The 20,116-nt window shown below is 32.2% G+C and overlaps 1 protein-coding gene across 2 annotated transcripts in view; it reads right to left on the bottom strand.

The window, feature by feature from the left end:
- Nucleotides 1-20,116, bottom strand: part of LOC129229404 (tafazzin-like) — a 57,395-nt gene that overhangs the window by 4,383 nt on the left and 32,896 nt on the right. For both annotated transcript variants that reach the window (XM_054863703.1, XM_054863704.1), the window contains 4 exons: nucleotides 17,204-17,461; nucleotides 15,218-15,280; nucleotides 5,353-5,405; nucleotides 3,739-3,816 (listed from right to left, as the gene is read on the bottom strand). In XM_054863703.1, coding sequence (XP_054719678.1) covers nucleotides 3,739-3,816; nucleotides 5,353-5,405; nucleotides 15,218-15,280; nucleotides 17,204-17,461 — 452 coding nt within the window. The remainder of the gene's footprint in view (nucleotides 1-3,738; nucleotides 3,817-5,352; nucleotides 5,406-15,217; nucleotides 15,281-17,203; nucleotides 17,462-20,116) is intronic.

The raw sequence follows: 20,116 nt of genomic DNA, 5'->3' as shown, positions 1-20,116 counted from the left end.
CCAATAATTCTTTGCACAGGGGTTGTCTACAAACGATGTCACACTTTGAGGGGGAGGGGCTTTGGAATTGTGACATGTGGGAGCAAAGGGGTAAAAGGAGTGACATCACTTTTTTTTCACAACAATGTGCAAATGAAAAACAGCCTGACATGTGACAAAAGGAGGGGGATTAAATATGTTGAAAAAAAAAGAAACATCATTTATGGAGGGTCTCAAAAAGAAATCTAAATATTAACTTCTAATTAAGGTCTTAGGAAAATTATTAATTGAGCAAGAGTTTTGCTTTTGCTGATTGGAGTGTTTAAAGGAAAAAAAAAAACAGTTCAATCCATTCTTAAAGTTTCTTCAGGACAGACAACACTTGACCTACTTTACTTTTTTCAAAAGATTTTATTTTAAATTTAAAAACATTTGGTTTGGCTTTGTTTTTGCTTTCTTTTTTAAATTAGCTGCACTGTCTAACTATTTACAGATAAAAACAATATGGACTGAACTGGTTTTTAAATAAATCAGCCAAATCAAAATATTTTATTTTTCCACTTAAATTCCAACTGAATTAACCATGCAGTACATTACCGCCCCATTTTGCATTAATTAACATGGTTTCTCACTTTTGTGACATGTACTAGCCTGTGCAATCAAAAGCGTCAGTTGATTTTGCATTTTAATATAATAATGTTGATGTTATCCATCGTTTTTACAGAGGCATGGGTTGCAGCAAAATTTCAAGTAAAATAGGTTTTGGTAGTGGATTTCAACTTGATTGAGAACAATACGTGACAAAGCAGTTCATGGTTCGATAGTATTATCAAAGTATCGATTTATGAAAGAAACACTTTTGAAAAATAATGGTTTAAACTCTTTTTTATAAAAATCATAAAATTTTGAACAAATATAAGAAAATGCAGTATCAGAACCAATTTTCAAATAATTAATAAATCTAACGCATGAGCAATTTTGCTACTATAAACAGAATAAATCCAAAAACTAGGATTAAATGTTGAACATAAGAAATTAATGCAGTATCTTTTTCTTTTATTCTTTATTACTGAATAATAACTTTAACCACTATATTACTCTACTTTGAATATTTTAAGCATACACCTAGCTATGTTTGCAAGATATTCATTACTAAGCTAACATTTCTACCCATTATAAAAATTGAAATGAGCACACATATATTCAGAAAGAATTCACGACTACGCCTAAAAGTCTACACCTAATATCAAAAATACACAAAAAATTAATTAAATAAAATGTACAATGGAAAACAAAATCACTAAAATGGTGCTGCATGCACTAACATCATTGGGAATATGTTTGGCAAATACTACTAGATATGATTTTTAAGTAAAACATCAAATGTGCAGGAAAGAGAATGTAGAAGGAAAACATGCCTTGTAATACTCCTTAAGCAATATTCCATCACCATATCCAACAGCTGGCTTTAAAAAAAATAAGAAAACAGAACAACTGAAACATTCAGAGGAAAGATAAAATATAAACCAAGATAAAAAGTAGTAGCACAACCTAAACACGCATTTGACAAAATGAGGAATCTAGATGTAAGATTTGTGTTTTTTAAAGTTTAACAATGTAAGCAACATACAACTACAAAAGGCATACAAATCACAGGAATCCAAGGCAATATTCAGCTAATATCCAATTAATAACCCGATAAACAATCCTATTTTTTCCGCATACCTAACCCCCCTCCCTTTTTTTTAAAAAAAAGCACAACAAAAAATCCAACTTTTTTTTCTTAGAAAAAATATTTTAAAAACTTTCTCTTTTTTTTACAAAAAATTCATTTAAAAAAAATTCGAGCTTAAAATTCGAGCAAAAAAAAAAAAAAAACCTCAAAAGGTAGACAAAAAATTGCAAAATAGAATAAATATGTTTCTTGGAAAACATTAAACCAATGATTCTAATAACTTTGAAATTTTATTGTGAATCATTTTAAAGAGCAAATATTTTGAAACAATATAAATCCTACAAGATTGAATTGAAAAGGACTTCCATTTGAACAAACATGAAACAAAATCCAATTCACAGTTTAATCATCAAATTAAATATACGAGGTCCGACTAATAATTTCCAGGATTGACATGACTATAAGAGACTGAAAACTTGAAGATGGCACTAATGATTGCATATTGAAGAGTATTTTCTTGCACCTGTGCAGCGCAATCAAGGCCATTCTAAAGTAAGTGGTTCTTGCGGAAAGGCACATTAAAATGTAGCTCTCAAATTCCTGTCATCAAAGTGAAAATGGAGCAAAAAATTAACATTAAATTTTGCTTCAAATTGGGCAAGACAGCTGCAGAAACATACAAAATGCTGAAACAAGTTACTTGAGAACTTTTGAAAGGTTTAACCACTTTCGGGAGGAGCACGAAAGCGTTGATGATGACCACACACAGGTCGGCAGCAGTCTGGCGCACGCTGGAAGCAATTGAAAAAGTCTGCATTCTGGTGACAACAGGTATTGAAGAGCTACGTTTTAATGCACCTTTCTACGAGAACCACTTACTTTAGAATGGCGCCAATTGCACTGCACATGCGCAAGAAAACGCCCTTCAATATGCAATCATTAGCTCCATCTTCCAGCTTTTCGTTCTTTAACAATTACGTCAGTCCTGGAAATCAATAGCCGGACCTTGTATAATGTATTTTCAGTTTTTTAAAAAAAAGGTATAAGTATTATGGGTATAACAGATAATCATATACAGAGACTGAAAAAAAAAATAATTTTTTAGGAGCTAGACAAAATATTTATCAAACTTTATAGGAAAATTCAGTGAAACATTTCTGAAACATTCTTGTTTGGAAAAAAATCTAGTATCCAAGGTTTTTTTTTTTTTTTAGTTAATCAAGCAACCTCTGTTGAACCCTGATCCTACAACATGGCACTGTTAATAAACAAATTTATGAAAAAAAAAAAGGAAATCATAATTAAACTACAGTAATTGAATGCTCCAAATATTGATCAAGTTTTGAAACTATTATGCCATGCCATTTCTCTCTTCTTCATGTACATTCACTTTAAATTGCAGATAATTTTCACCAGAGGCTTTCTACAACTTTTGGTATTTACTTTTTGCTGCGAAAATGCATGTTCCTGATTGTTGATTAACTCCTTGTATAATCTGCCCCAAGGATAATCGGAAGTCTACGGAATTGTAGTGTTGCTGCACTTACTTTTTTTTTTTTTTTTCTTTGAAAGAGAGCAGAAACAAAAAAAAAAAAAAAAAAAAAAAAAAAAAATTCAAATGGCGAGGCCATGCACACAAAGGATTACGTATCCTGAAATTTCTGGTTCCCAAATAGCAAAAATATGAAATTTCTCAGGTGCACTAATAGCCCTGTATTTGTTCCTGATATGGATCAGCAAAACTTTTTTTTTCCTTTCTTTCAAAATAATTAAGGAAAACAAAAAGTTTGGAGAAAAATAGATACTAATTATTTAGGTTAATAACATTTGCTTCTGAAAAAAATAATCAAATTCAGTTATTATATATAGTTTACACAAGTTTTCCAGTTCGGAAATATTACGCTATAATTGCCTTTCGGGTTCGAAAATTTAGGATCTACAGATTCATACAAATTATACAAGCTTGACCCAACTCATACACGCTTACAATGGTACAAAATAGTGGTCATTTACAATTACTATAAGCAAAATATGGCTTGATAATAAAACTAAATTTTCTGAAATTATAATTCAAAGACACTTACGGCACTTTTATATTCGCTGGAAAACTTGTCTCTGATAATGGTGAAGTCAATGGGATTTCCAATATAAATTGTTACTTTCTAAAAAGACAAAATCAATAGAAAAAATTAAGCATTTCTAAAATAAACAAAATTGAACAATTTTAAAATAAACAAAACTGAATAACTTTAACAAAGCAAACATCTTTCATCACCCAACCCAAACATAAGTAAACTAAAGTTAAACAGTTCTAATTTGTTAAACAGAAAACAAGGTACATAAAAATGCAACAAAGAGTGACACTATATTACTAAATTTTATGAAGAAATAGTTTATAATTGATAAATTTTTTTCAAAAAATAATAGGTTCAAAAAATCACCAACAGATTGTAATATTTTAAAATTGTACCATAATATATGAAGCAAACGTCAAAAAACAAATAAAATATGTAGCAGGAAATGTATGTCAAAGTAGTATTAAATAAAAGATACTGTTAAAAAGAACTAAAATTACATAAAAGTTAAAAAAAACTCTGTCAAAAACATTTAGTTTAAAGCATTACATCCGTTTGATATAATAAATTCTCAAGAAAAATATGATATAAAGAATAATTATTCATACTGAAGCATTTAAAGTTATGTTATAAAATAATAAAGTATGATTGTACGAGGGCAAATTACCAATGTATGAGCAAGTGAGCACATGCAGCAGCTGTTCTTTAATGATTCAAGTGAGAAATTACAAAAACGTGAAAAGTACAGTGGCATATATAACCACACTCAAGGCCCATGCTAAGTATTTGCCACTGCACAAAATGGGATAAAATTGCAAAATTCGGTGAAACAAACCGATTTGGCGAAAATATTGGTAAAAAAAGAAAAAAAAAGATCCTAAAAAATTCACATTGCAAAAAAAAAGTCATGATCCTCAAAATTATGTCAAGAGATTAAACATTCGCTATAAAAAAAAATAAGCCTACCTAAAACTGTCTTATTTACTTGTTTGGGCTGTTTTTTGCTTACTTCATTTTTTACACAGAAGTACAAGTAAAATAAGAAATAAAACCTCAAAAAGCAGAAACGGCAGATTACTGCACAAGTGTTTTGCCATTACAAGGAATGCCTTTTTCCAATGCAAAAGAAATGAGCTTATGGCTGAAAAGGCATCCAACAAAAGCTTTGTTGGATGTCTTTTCATCCAGGATTTTGACATTATTTCTTATTTTACTTTTCAGCACAAAGGGATCTATTTAACTTAGAAGCATGTTATATACTTTCTAAAATTTTCTTTGTTCAACTTAAGAAAAATTATCTTTCTAAAATTATAATTTGTCTTTGGCTATGGCTTTTAAAATTTGGCTAATCTATTTCTTAATTTGGATAATTTACTGGCTAACAATTTGAAATCCCTAGCTCAGGCCCTGATACTAAGATTTAATAGATACAGACCACATAAAATGTAATGCCATCAAAGTAATATGTCTAATTTCCATGATCAAAAACATTGTCATGGTCATTACAGCAGTGGCCAGTGTATGAGGAAATATTTTACCTTTCTCATTGTAGTGATAGTTTATGCAAGACATTGCTACTAATGATTCACAGCTAATTAGTTATTAAAAAGGGAAAATGAATACCTGGCCAATTTTCGGCCTGTATGGCTCTACGTTAGGTAAAACACTGTCCATACCTGTAAGAATATAACAGAATAAGCAAAGAGAGAAAAATTAAAAACAGACAAATTCTAATTTAAATAATAAAACACAAGACAAGTATAAAAGTATTAGTTCTAGCATTTCAGACTCAGTTATGCAATTAACTGCAAAAAAACAATCTAAGTATATAATGATACAGTCGGGCCCGGTTTAACGAACCTCAATTTAACAAATTTCGCGTTTTAGTGAATTTTTCTTTTCCCCCAACTAAAATGGAGGCAAAAACCCCTATTTACCGAATAATAAACCCTGAATTAACAAATTACAGTTGGCTCTCTGTTTAACGACTTTCAAGGGACCACAAAAAATCGTCCTTAAGTAGAAAGCGTCCTTAAAGAGAATGCTTTTAACACTGTAGTGGACCATCTGGGACCATGAAAAGGTGTCGTTAAATAGAGAAAGTCGTTAAATAGAGAGCCAACTGTATTTTGATAGCTAAGAAATTTTTTTTTTTTTGTTGAATACAGTAGACCCTCGCTTTACGCGGGGGTTACGTTCCACAGAAATGCCGCGTAAAACGAAACCACATAAATTGAGACTTAATAATAGTGTTAAGATAGGGGTTAGGTTAAGTAGATGAAAAAAAAATCCATTCTAGTGATGGATTAATATAAATACAGTGAAACCTCAATAAGTAGTCGACCGGTTAAGTGGTCATTCCGTTTAAGTGGTCGTTTTTCTTTGGTCACGACAAGGTCTCATTCACAGTATTGTAAAATGATCCTCCTTTACTGGTCACCAAGTTTAATTTTACCCGCTTAACTAATTACCCAAAAGTTGTTTTTTAAAATTTCTTTTCCTTATCGGATCTTAGAAAATAGTGTCGGACTTAGTTGAAAGGCTGTTTGATATTCATTTTTCCTTGAAATCTCGATTCTCGGTTCTGGTCTTTCAAAGCATAATTCTTGCTGTGACTCTGCCAAGTGCTGGGAATATGAATCTAACTCCTTAAAGCAAGACAGACAAAATCTAACACCTGGAGAAAGTTAGTCAGTATTTAACATCCGTTCACAAGGAACAACAAACATAAAATTTAAAGCTTGATGTATGTTAGAAGAGATAGTTCTTTTCCGTAAGCAACAACTTCATCAGTCAACATTGAAGGATTGTATTAATGTATCGTAACTACATTAAAATAAGTTGTTGTTATTAAGTAATGTATAAGAGAAAACGAAACAAAGTAACTATCATTAGTATTTTTCCCTCTTTTTAAAATATCCTCTAATTTATAGATATTTATTACAAAAGTTATTGTTTTCTCACAGAATTCTACTGCTATTCATGAATATTTGTAAGGCTTTTTTTCTTCTTTCTTAATTTCCCACTCCACATAAGTCATCCTCCGCATAAGTGGTCAAAAATTTTTGGTCCCTTGAGTGACGACTTAACGAGGTTTTACTGTAATAAGTTTAAGATGTACTTATTCCAATACATAAGCACGATGTGCATAGAGAAAACAAACTAACTTAGAGTGCTCATTAAAAAGAGCTGTTTATGTTATTCTTTAGGCATACAATAAAAAAAAATCTCTGTATTTTGGGGTGCATTAACGCTTTGATGACCACTCGCTAAATTTCCATGATGTCTTCCTTCACTAATAAATCAGATCATTTGCCATTGTGCAGGAATGGCTCAAAATTTTCAGTATGAAAGCTTTTGGTTTTGCTATTGTGTGTCATTGATGTCCTCATTGGTTTTGTTCTCCCATTGTCACTTCTCAAAGTTCTTCCTGTGAACTCTAAATTGTGCGAGTTTAATAACTTTACTTTTGAAAAATGCTCTGGAACCAATCGCAAAAAATGTCTCCACTTACCCAAGCTCACTTGTTAGCACATCAAAATGCAGTTTATTACTTGTTATCTACAATCTCAGGAGTTCGGATCTTGAAAGAAGGAAAATTTTATCTGTTTGCAATGCCGCATCCGCGTAAAATAAAATAAAAGTCTCAAATCTTAAACCGTATATAATCGAAACCACGTAAAATAAACCTGCGTAAAACGAGGCTCTACTGTATTATTTATTTGCCAAAGTTAGAACTTTATTCCCCAGATGGGAAGTGGCAACTGATTATTTTCAGGTATAAACTTGTACTTAAGTGTCACCATTATTTTTGAAAGTCTTGCATTAGAAATTATAAGTACAAATTCTAGTGTATTCATTGCAAAAAAACAAATGTTGCTGCAAAACATGAAGATCAATAGTCAATAACAGTCAACCAAATAACCTTGATTCATTAAATTAGCAATGCAAGTTTCCTGAAAGCAATTACAATAGTTTTTAAAACATTCTTAAATTTTTGTAAAAAAAAAACTCCTCTGTCAGAAATCTGTAGCAATTACAGAAATAAAGAGCAACACACTAGAAGTATATCATTACATACACTCAAAATCAAGCACATTGTAATTTTGTGCTTATTAAAGGTACAATGAAATATTTTGTGTCATTTCAAACTACAACATACAAGTGCAGCTAGTTGTTGCCAATTTGCAGGGGTGGAAAATCAAAAATTTATTTCTGTATCAGCTTTGTATCAGCAAAAATGCCAATTTTGTATCAGAACCAACAGTTTTGTATCAGTAAAAACACAGTTTTATATCCGATTGATCAGTTTTGAATCAGGTGAATTCACGGTTTCGTAACAAAATTTTTAGTCTTGAACAGTCACTATAGTTTGAAGCAAATACAAAACAATTGGAGGGGGGAAAAAACATAAATAACTTTTAAAACCCAATTTGGTAGCAACATTGTAATCTGGAAAAGTGCAAAAACTACTTGTAGTAAAAGTACAATTAATCATAATACATACCTAACTAGAATCTTAATTTAGTTCTGTGGTTATTTGTTAAAGTTGATAGGTCAACTTTGACCATGTTCTATTTTAAAGATCATGATACGTGTTTAGAGTGGTATTTTTCTATGCCAGAATTTGTTAAGCAGAAAAAATATGAACTACCAAACATGATATAATAAAAACGTTCAGATAATTCTGCACCAAAATGTGATAATTCTACATATCATGTTTTGTTTTTACTCTCTTGAAAAGATAACAAATTTGACATATTAACTTTTGGCAAACAGCCACAGAGTTGTTTTTTAGCAGTTGTTGCAATGCAAACATTTGTCATATATTTATACAGTAAAACCTGTAAAGTTGACCACCTTTGTAAGTTGACCACCTGTCTATGTTGACCGCTTTTGTCAGGAACGGAATTAGTCCTATCTTATATAATGAAGGAAAACCTCTGTAACTTGACCACCTCTCTATCTTGACCACCTGTCTATCTTGACCACTAATGAACACCAAGTTTGGATTGGAGTATTGTAAAAAACCCTTTGTAAGTTGACCACTTGGTTTATTTTTTAAAATTTTATTTAGCAAATTATTTTTTTATTATTATTATTATTTTTTTTAAAGCTTTCCAAGAATATTTCTGATGCCAGACCAGCATTTTACCAACTAAATGAAACAGCAGCATAACTAAACCTCCTTTTGAGTTTAACCACATGGGAAAACTACTAAGAACCCTTTTATTCTCCAAACTTGTTTTTCTTCTGTTGTTAAGTGAAAAATTTGTAATTTTTGATTAGCTATAAATTTTTAGGAACTATTAATATAAAATGAGTAACTTTTCATAAATAATAAGCCTTTTTTTTTGATCAATTTACTGAAATTTTAAATTTGCACGACACATTATACGTCATTCTGGGAAAATAATCTCTAAAAATATTTGAATAACATCTTAAGTTATTGTTTCAAAGTAATGCTAAACAATGAAAGTGAGTTAAACAGAAAGAGTAGGTGTCAATTGCAAGAATTACAAAAGGTGTCATGGTGCAAGAATTCCAAAAAAAAAAAAAAAAATCATTACCCCCTTTATAAGTTGACCACCTGTCTAAGTTGACCACCAAAATACTGCACCGCAAGTGGTCAACTTACACAGGTTTCACTGTACTAGCTTTTACCCGCGGCTTCGCTCACGTTGATGTAGTTTTTTTCAATCGATTCAAGTTAACGGTCAAGAGAGGCAGAGGTCAAATAGTTACCAAAAAATGGTTTGCCTATAGTTTTGCTGACATTTCACATTGCCTGCCCTTTTAAATATATCAAAAGTTGTGATTAAAACTGAAAATCGGGGGGAAGGGGGGTAAATGAAATGTCTGCGAAACTGGGAAGAGACCCAAAAAAATCACGAAAACGTTCAGGAGTTCTAAAGAAGTTTGGGTAATCCTCAGAAAAATCAATTCGAGTAAGGTCAACTATTCTTAAATAAACTGAAACAGTTTCCTTATAATCCCAATCTCTGTCAAATAATATCCAGCGCTACACCGGTTATCATAATTATTGTACAATGTATAGCTTCTTACCAGAGATATCGTCCCAAAATAGGGTCAATAATCACTACAAATCCTGATTTTATCCTGAACATAATTTGAATTCAAGATGTCGAAATTCAAATTATATGTTTTTTTTTTCGAACATAGTCTAAAACCTTCTCTATATTGCTATTGAAGTACAAACTTTTTAAAAACGTAGCCGCCCGTAATCCCTTACTGCGATTTAAAAAGTTTTTAAATTTGCATTCATCGCATTGGGATACCTTAAATGAATCTCCTCCTCCTTACTTTGTAAAACTGTGTGTAACTAATTTTCATTGAAGAGATAACGTCACCAAATACTGAGATACTTCTGATGATTATAAAATGTTGCTACCTGAAATGTTTCCAATAAACAGTAAAAATTTGGCAATTGTTTGAAATTGTGCGCAAAGACAAATTAATGGAAGTTTTTGTGCTGTTTATGGATTTGCTTGATTTAGTTGGCGAATAATTTTACGTGTTAACAAAATTAAAGAAAGAAATATTAAAGAAATGGCGATATTTGGTTACATGATGAAAAGCGAGAAACAGTATTGCGTACTGTTTAGCTTCACAAACAGCAACAGTTGAAAAAATTGCCAAATGCCTTAGCTATTGAAATGATTTCACAAAAAAAGTTTGGCTAGATTCCTGCTGATCGATTAAATACCCAGTCAACACAAATAAATTTAAAAAAAAAAGCATTAATTGCCTCAAAGTTGCGTAAAACTGGAAAATAATCAGCCAAATCCATGTATTATTTGCCTATCTTGTGCAAAAAATCTTACTTTAAGCCTTGAACTGTCAGAAGAAAAGCAAAGATAGTCAGCAATACAAAAATTGTCGCTATCGACAGGGAGTTGAGATGATACACTAAATACTGTAATGAGTTGAGGGAAGCCTTCGAACATGGATCTAAAAAGCTCATAACTCGTTGTTTATACTACTTAGAAATTTTGAACAGGTGTCATCTTTAGCAGAAAAATCAGAGCTTTCAATGAATATATAATGTAAATATGTGCAAGTATTTTTTCATCCCCATATCAGAGAATTTATATGAAAATTGTGTTTTATTATCAACCTAAGGAGGTTTTGCCCCCCATAACGGGATGAAAACTACCCTATGTGTTATTCTGATGCATAAGCTATAGTATTGTAAAGTTTCATCAAAATCCGTTCAGTAGTTTTTTCGTGAAAGAGTAACAAACATTCATACAGACAAACTTTCGCATATATAATAGTAGTAAGATATAGCATTACATGACACAGACAATGACTAAAGCATTTCATTTTAAAAATGCCTTTTGTATATTTATTACATACAAAGCTAAAGAGAGAGAAATTTTTTTTCAAAAAACATATAAATAAGCAGCTTCTAATTATTACAGAAAACAGAAGGGGGAGGGAGAGGAAATGCTAGTATAAAGATGTGAGATTCTCTTTTAGTTTGGTTAAAAAGAAAAATCTTTTTCTTGTAATTGATTAGTTGATTTGAAAAATAAAGTTTTTTGGTGCAAAAAACATTTTTTCAAGAGAAAGATTTGAAAATAAAAGTTAAAAAAAAGTCGTATGAATTAGAGATTTACCTAAAAGAAATAAAAGTTTTTATACCTCAACATGCCCATGCATATAATTTAGAAACCATTACATCAATGAGTTATTCTCACGTACACAACCAAATTTATAGACCCTGTTTAAATTTTCTAGTCTTGCATCAATGTCTGAAATTTTACTTTTAATACTTGCACTGACAAATAAAATTTTGGAAAAAAAAATGAATAAATAAATTCATAAAAATTCCTCAAGCTTTAAAGACTTTTTCAGTACTTAGAACTCTGATGATTTAAAAAACCCTAAAAAAAAACTTTAAGTTTTAAAATTTTCACAAACAGCTACTGAAGAAATTACTTTTCAACATTTATATATAAAGAGAGCTCACTGATTCTTTTCAGGCAATAGATTAACATTACTTTTAACTTTACCAAGCATCTCATTTTCAGAAGTAACATTCATTGGCTGAACAAAAAAATTAAAAAAGAAAAGAAAAAGAAAACGATGTGGACACTATATTACTGTTTAGTATGTCGACTTACACATTACCTGCTGTGACCAAATTTTTTTGCATTATATTTAACTGCACTAAATGTCGATGTATCATTTTTGATAAGTTCAAATTTCACCAGGTACCAGAGAAAACTTTTTTACTTAACATCGGTAGTACCAGATAGATAATGTATTAACTAAACTATATTTTGTTTTATAATTTAAATGTTATAGATGCAGGTATGCATGGCAGCAAGTAGATAACATACTAAAAAAACTAGTTTTTCAAAATTATTTTAAAAGAAATGGATGCTTTTACGTGTGGTAAATTATACTGCATGAATGCAGTAAAAAAAAAAAAAAAGTAATAATATTTTTATTAATTCTTAAGACACTTTTTCTACATATAATGTTTAGTAATGAGTAGGGAAATGTGGGGCAAAGTGAAATAGTTAAGAGAATTAACTTTTTTCAAAATGAACAACAAATTGGGAATATATGCTGAAAATTACGGTACATGAAGAACAATGTATTTGAAAATAGAACCTGCATTGAAACATTTTTTATTGTTAGCAGTAAATTTGTACCTTCGAAAAAAGGTGGAAAATTAACTTTTTTTTTCATTGGACAAAGTGAAAAACAAAATTTTCTAATGAAATATTTTCTATTTGATTATTAAAGATATTATTACTCAAACAAATGAGTAAAATTAAAGAAAAGAATTAATGAAAAGGAAATGAAACAATTAATGAATAAATAATTTAATATGCAAGAAAAAGTAAATGAAGGAATAAAATTGTGAATTTAAAAAAAAAGTGAATGAATTAATAAGGGAATTATTAAATGAAGGATAGTAAAGGACATAATTAATGAATGAATATGTAAATGATTTGATAAAGGATTGTATAAATAAATGAAGCAAACTATTTTACTTTGCCCATAGGCTTGGCCTGCATACACTTGTCTAACTGTACAAAGCATTTAAAAAATAAATAAGCATAATATTAAGCAAATAAATACTGCACCAAATATTAGTGGGTGTAAATTAATATTTAAAATGTAAAAAACAAGAACTTTAAGATCTTGTAATAACAAAACTAATTTTTGACTTACAACAAAATATTGCAATATGAGTATCAATTTTTGAAAAGGACTTGTATTATCATACTCTTTGATTTTCAGAGGCATTTTTTTCTTAACCAGAGTCTACATACATTGCTACATAGTTAAAATATTACTAGATAGGTGGCACTAAAAGCAGAGTAAATATTTGACCTAGGGTGGTTCAAAAAAACGTTTTTTCAACTAGAGTACGGGACACCCCCGAATTTTTTTTAGACTTGCTAATAGCATTATGCTGTAAAAGTTTTAGCTCCTTACTCAAATTTTAAGAGGGTGCTCAATGACCCCTTAATATAAAATTAGCCGTAGCATAAAAAATGCTACAAATTTAAAAACATTTAATTTCCCCAGCTGTTTTTTGTAAATAATTCTTTTATTGCAATGTATATGCATAATACTTCTGTATATTATAATAAATTGCGCTGTTAATTAAGCATTGTTTTTTTATTTCAATGTATTTTTTCAACCCCCTTCCCCATACTGATAAAGTTTGAGGGAGGGGGTTGAGCACCGTCCTTCAGTTGAAATAGGGAAGCTAAAATTCCTCCAGTATATTGCTATCCACAAGTCTAAATATATTGAGTGGTGTCATGGTATCTATGAGAAACTTTTTTTTTATTACATGTATTTTTGAACCACCCTAATTTCCCCATTCCACTTTGACCTGCTATTTCACTTTTCCCCACATTCCCCTACACCTTAAATTTTTTTATTGGGTGAGTGCAAAAGTTCGTGCGGAGTCTGTGAAAGAAAGTCATACAGTGATTAGGCAAGCAAAACTCTTTATTCAATCAATGATATATTCTCCATCGTTGTCTATAATCTTCTTCCAACGTTCTGGCAGCATACGGATGCCCCGATCATAAAAACTGCGTGGTTTAGATTCGAAGAACGAAGACACGACGTTTTGTAAGGCATTCAAATAGTCAAGTTTTTTTTTTATTAAAATGATGTTGCAATGACCAGAATAAGTGATAATTCGATGGTGTGATATCAGGAGAATACGGTGGATGAGTTAGGACATCCCATTTCAGGCTGTTCAGTTTGCGTAGCGTCTGTCTTGAAACGTGTGGTCTAGCGTTATCTTCATGAAAGACTATGCGTTTGCAATTTGACAAACTCGGACGTTTCTGTTTTATTTCTCGGTTCAGATTAGTTGATTGACGACAGTACTTGTTTGAATCAATCGTTTGGCCGGCGGGGAGAAACTCAAAATAAATTATACCCTTGCAATCCCACCAAACACAGAGCACCACCTTCATCGGGAGCAAACCCGCCTTTGCCATTGCGTCACCATGTTCACCTGCCTGTTTCCATGTGCGTTTGCGCTGAACGTTGTTGTACAGGACCCATTTTTCATCGCCCGTCACTAATCGATCCAAAAACGGCTCATTTTTGAGCCGCCCGAGTAAAGATACGGCAGCAGAAATTCGCTGGATTTTGTTGCTCTCGGTCAACAAATGGGGCACCCATATATCGAGCTTTAAATCGAGTCCGATTTTTTTTAAACGCCGAAAAGCGGTTGATCGGTCAACGTTAAGTGCTGTAGCAACTTCCTCTGTTGAAATTCGCGGAGAAGAACGTAAAACGTCGTCATCAATGCCGGAGGGTCGACCTGAGTGTGGCTCGTCTTCCAGCTTTAAGTCTCCGCAGCGAAATTTTGCAAACCATTTTTCCACAGTTCGTTTAGCTGGTGCTTGATCTTGATAAATGTCTTGAATGTTTTTTACGGCTGCTGCAACGTTTATTCCCTTCCGAAACTCGTAAAGCATAACATGCAGTAAACTTTATCAACACTCATTTTAAAAGTAATCTTTCTCGAAGCAGTTTGTATCTGCACAAATTATTTTGATTGGAATGAAAGCTGCACACGTCACCTTTCCAACGATCTGACTTACGTTGATAGTGGTATTAATAACAACACGTTACGCCCGTTCTAACACAATCTATTGCAACTCCGCACGAACTTTTGCACTCACCCAATATATTTATGATTAAAATTATTAGAATTTAGCTGGGCTATTGATTATGGTTACTTTTACTGGGTAACGCTTTCATGTAAGAATATTAAGAAAAAAAAAAGAGAAGTTTTGAAATGAAAAATATTTTTGTTCATAAGTTACTTTCTGGAGAAGGACCCACATTCAAAAACAAGAAACATTGCACCTTTGTGTTTATAAAGATGCAATGAAACATTTTGTGCCATTTCATTTAAAATTATAACATACAAGTGCAGCTAGTAATGAATGTTTTTAAATTCCATTACCTAAATGCCAAAATGGAATCACAATGGGACAAATCTTGCATTCAGCAATTAATCGTCCTATTCCTAAAGAAAAACAAATCAAACGTTTACAAAATGACAAAATAAAAATATTCAGAAACAAATAAGTCTGCAAAAGGCAGTGAAAAACAGCCCACTACTATTTCATCAACTCTGATTAGTTAATGGGGCATTCCAAGGTATTTTTGACATTTATGTAGAGTCCGTAACGTGACCTTTTTTGCCATAACTTTTTAGTTTACCGTTTGATTAGCATATTATTTTATTTTGATCTTTTCCTACCAACACACCAGCTCAAATTAAAATAATTTGCAAATCAAACGGTAAATTAAAAAGTTATGGCAAAAAAAAGTCACGTTACGGACTCTACATAATTTTAAAAATACCGTGGAATGCCCCTAATACCTTTTTAAAGTGTGGGAATTATACTTCAGTGAGCATTTTTTTAAAATATAGCAATAAAAGGAAAAAAAATGCTTTATAAAGGACTAAATACATATTACATACAATATACAAACAGTTTTGAAATAAGAATCCTAAAACACTCTGACTGAATCTTTGCTCAGTTCTAATAAACATTTAAATTGTAGTTATTATTCAGAGGTATTAAAAATAAATAAATAACTCAAATGTGAAGTGTAAATTAAATGGTCAAAATTAAGTGGGAAATGCCACAGCTTTGAGAGGTTTTATTCAAAATACTTATCGGAATTTGAATTATCAATAATGTATTATTAACAACACAGTAATGATTACTTAAGTAATGTCTTACTAAATTTACATTGCATTTTACAACTTGTGTAATTAACACTACTGGAGTGTGGTGTAGTGCAGTAGGGCAGGGGATGCTGTCCCTCAAAATATTTACTTTTGCACTGTAAAAATAATGCAAGTACAATGAAAATTGGTTAAAAATCATTTCTAATTTGGGAAGGGCCACACCTTACCACACAACCACCTTCTTAAATGAGAATCTCACAGATCAGAAAAAATATAAATTTTAATTACATAATTTAATTTTTTTAGATGACATGGGAAAACAAGTGAACTGAAAGACAATTATAACATCATTACTACATGATTATTTCATTGACTAGAAAATCGCCCGTCAAGATATGACGGGTGAAAATTGCTTCTGGATTTGAATGAAGCAATTGCCTGTTTGGTGATATTTTGATAGTTGCAATTTTAAGCAGTGGATTAACCCTAAACACCAGAAGATAGAATTCATTGTTGACCAGCCTTTAGTTCCTTCACTCCCCTGAAATGAGTCTTACCAGTAAAACAGTTAACCGATCTAGTTCAGCGTTGTCACAATAAAGCCTTTCCCTGCATTCTAACATTACTAAAACATATTATTCAATTACCATGCTGTGGGGCGAGTTTCATTGTTAAGGACGTCAGAAAAGTTACTCAACCATTGGCTATTATATATATCAGGATGTGAAATTGTATCTGCATTTTAGAAATCAATTTGTGACTACTTGGCTTTAAATTTGCCACAATTATTCTTAACATCAAAAGAAGATGATCAGTAGTTGTGGAAGTTTTCAGAATGTATTTTTTGTTTTGTAACACTGAACACAAAGACGGGCCACATAGGTCAGCTTTGGGGGCCATATTTTGCAATAGTGCCATAATGATAACATACGCCATAGGTTGAACACCACTGGCTTAAAACATCACATGTAACAATAATTTTGTAAATGTAAACATGCTTAAAGGAAGAGTTACAATTTCTACCGTCTCCTACAGCCATCTTTGATACTGCTTTTATTCGGAATTTTTAATTCACTGTGGGAGGTCCTGTCCTGAACACTTTGGCTAGTTGAAGTTCTACTGCACTTCTTTGTTTGCAAGAACATTAAAGAGTAGCAATAAATTTAGTCATTTCCTCACAAAAACCAAAGCATTTATGAAATGTTTACTCTGATATACTCTTGGAACCAAGCAATGAAAAATGTTTACCCCATTTTAGGCGAATGAATTCGTTTTTAGCCATATTGACCTTTCCTTCAGGAAAGAAATGCACCCAAGCTCCGGCATTCAGACGATCCAAGCAAAAATCCATTCCTCGCTGGTAGACGCCCGCACCTCGAATCACCGGAATAGTTTTGCCGAGTGCAAAAAATTGTGCATGCCAATCGTTAGTGAAACAAATATCATGAGCAGCTGCAGTCCATCTCATAATGCGACTGTTTAAAACGTGTCGCCAATCCAGTATACCTGAAAATGAAAACTGAATCATAATCAAAGTACACATTAAAATTGAGAGAAAAACTTACTAAGTATTTAGCAAGCAAATACTTATTTAAGCTAGTTTAACAACAAAAAAGGGAAAAAATTACACAAAGGCAGAACATACTATTTCCAGCCATAATGAGAGATGTTTAATTTAATTTTTAACTTTCATCGACTTTTTACCCATAAATGAAATAGAACACAAAACCTATATTATCAGTTGCAATCCTGATCCCACAGGAACATAGTCAGGCAGGATCGTGCACTGATTTCTGTGGGGCTAGTCCTGCAGGATTAGGACCTCCATCCAGGACAAAATACAGGAATTCCAATACAGGAACAAAAATAATTTCTGTTTGTTAAAAAGCTACAGGTCTTATACCTACTGATGCCTGAATCATATAGTTTTTCCTTTGCCTCCCCCCTGCCCCCACACACATTACTCTTCCCTTCGATCCTTTACTTTTATGACAAATCAACATATGCAACCTGCCTGAAAAATTAGGCAAAACTAGTCCTTGGTGCTACCACACTTGCAGCCTATTCTACAATAATTTTGTTACACTATAAACCCATCATTACGTAGTAATTGTAAATTAGGTAGACTATAAAAACAAAAATAATGAGACACATTATTATAATATATTAAGGGGAAATGTGCTCCAAGCATTGATCAGAGCATACAACAAAATGCACTTCTTGGGTCTCATGTGTTTCAGAATTGTTGGTGGCATAGTTAAGCGACTTCTTAAATTAAAAGATTGCATACAAAAAGTCTTCATAGGTATCAAGTCAACCTAAGATGGTAAATGCAACAACAGAGTAACAAGAAATTCAGTCAAGTTTCTATGAATATTTTTCATTGTAATGTAAAGCAAAATTGGCAGACAAAAGACAGACTAAAGTGAATAATTAAAATTTGCACTTGAAACTAACATTCAACAGAGAAGAATGGATACGAGCAGTGTTTTGCAGTATTTGCATAATAGGCTCTATTATCCTGATCGGTAAGGCATCAGATCCGTAATCGAAGGGGCCTGGGCTCGATCCCAGCCAATCAAAGATTATCCGTGTTCATTAAGAGTCAGAGGCACATTAACTATGCTGTGGTCAAATTCCTCCAAGTTTATAAATACCTACCAGAGTCCTGGACCAGGGACCAGGGATTGCTCAGCTTCCGGTCTGGATCAAAAATCAGAACTGTCTTCAGGGTCCATCCAACCAGTGAAACCACAAATAGTGATAGATACTGGGGACCCTGGAGCATGAAGTGTGAAGTATCTGCATAAGGGACAGCCTAAGGACAGAACCAGAAAATGTTCAAAGAGGGGGCGATTAATTTTTACTCTTCATTCTTTGGAACTTCAACTTCTAAAAACTTTCAAAGGAGTGTACTGAACCCCATGGCTTACCTTTATGTAATCAAAGGTGTCCTACCGTTGTGTTTCTGTTGAAAATTAACCAGGGTGAGCAATTGAACCTAGCCCTAATACCATCTGAGATCGTCTACAATTAAGATTTTGGAATTTCAATTTCGAAAAAATCCTGTAGGAAGCTCTGGTCCCTATCCCCAGAGTAGTAAGAGAGAGCTGGAATTGCGTTTTCAACACTTCAATTCCGGAAGAATTCCGGGTAAGAGCTCCCTTTCTTCTAACACCTTCGAATATTATGTAAAATTGCGTTGAAACTTTAATATCGAAAATATACGCGAAGAAACTTCCTGTCTCTCGGCTCAAGGAGGGGGCGATCGCCCCTCCCTTGTATCCGTCCTTCGGACTGACTAATGATCAGAGAGTGAACCTAGTAGTACTTTTCTCTCTAAAGCACAACAAAGTGAAGGAGAATATTACTTAACTCTTTTTGCAACTAGGGGAAGAAAAATAAGATTCTAACATATGAGGCAGTGAGAAGCAAAGGGATGTAAGTGCCAAAATTAAAAATTTGGAGATATCAGTACAAATGGTAGGAAAACTTCTCTGTTTTGAGGCAAGAGGTGATACTAATAGCCCTGGTAGGTGTAGGTGCACAGCATAATTTAAGAAAATTTTCAATGAAAGTCTATCTAGGATCTGAACTTCAAACACATTTAACCTGTTGAAACTTTAAAAAATGAACTTACTTCCCTTTGCTTCTCAGTGCCTCATATTATTAATTACAGGATGAGGATGGAAATAAGATCAAAGACACTGAAAAAGAAGAGATTGAAGAAGATAGACCCAAAATATCATTAAAAGTTGCACTGAAGTTAGTCATACAACACTCCATGATTCTTTCAATATTCTGTTTACAAAAAAAATGATCAAAAAGAAATCGACTCTATAAATCAATCAAGAAATGAGCTTCTTAAAAGTAGTTGATCATTTGATGGCGTACTCAAAGCAGAATAAGGATATTTACTATCTATAAGACTAAAAACAGTGGAGTCTGAAAAAATCTTTCCATCAACTACTTTATTTGCCAATAAAATTCAATCCAAACGAGCTGATGTGTGCATCACATGACTTCCTTTTACTCCAATTTAATGTCATTTCCCCATTATTCGCTATTTTAATGTGATTCAATATTTATTCTCTAAATATCACCAACAATGGCCAAATTGAAACCAAAAAAAAAAAAAAAAACTCCGCCAAATTTGTCGCC

The sequence above is a fragment of the Uloborus diversus genome, chromosome 9, assembly GCF_026930045.1.
Source record: "Uloborus diversus isolate 005 chromosome 9, Udiv.v.3.1, whole genome shotgun sequence".
NCBI classification, from domain to species: domain Eukaryota; kingdom Metazoa; phylum Arthropoda; class Arachnida; order Araneae; family Uloboridae; genus Uloborus; species Uloborus diversus.
This window is presented reverse-complemented; position numbering and strand designations above follow the sequence as displayed.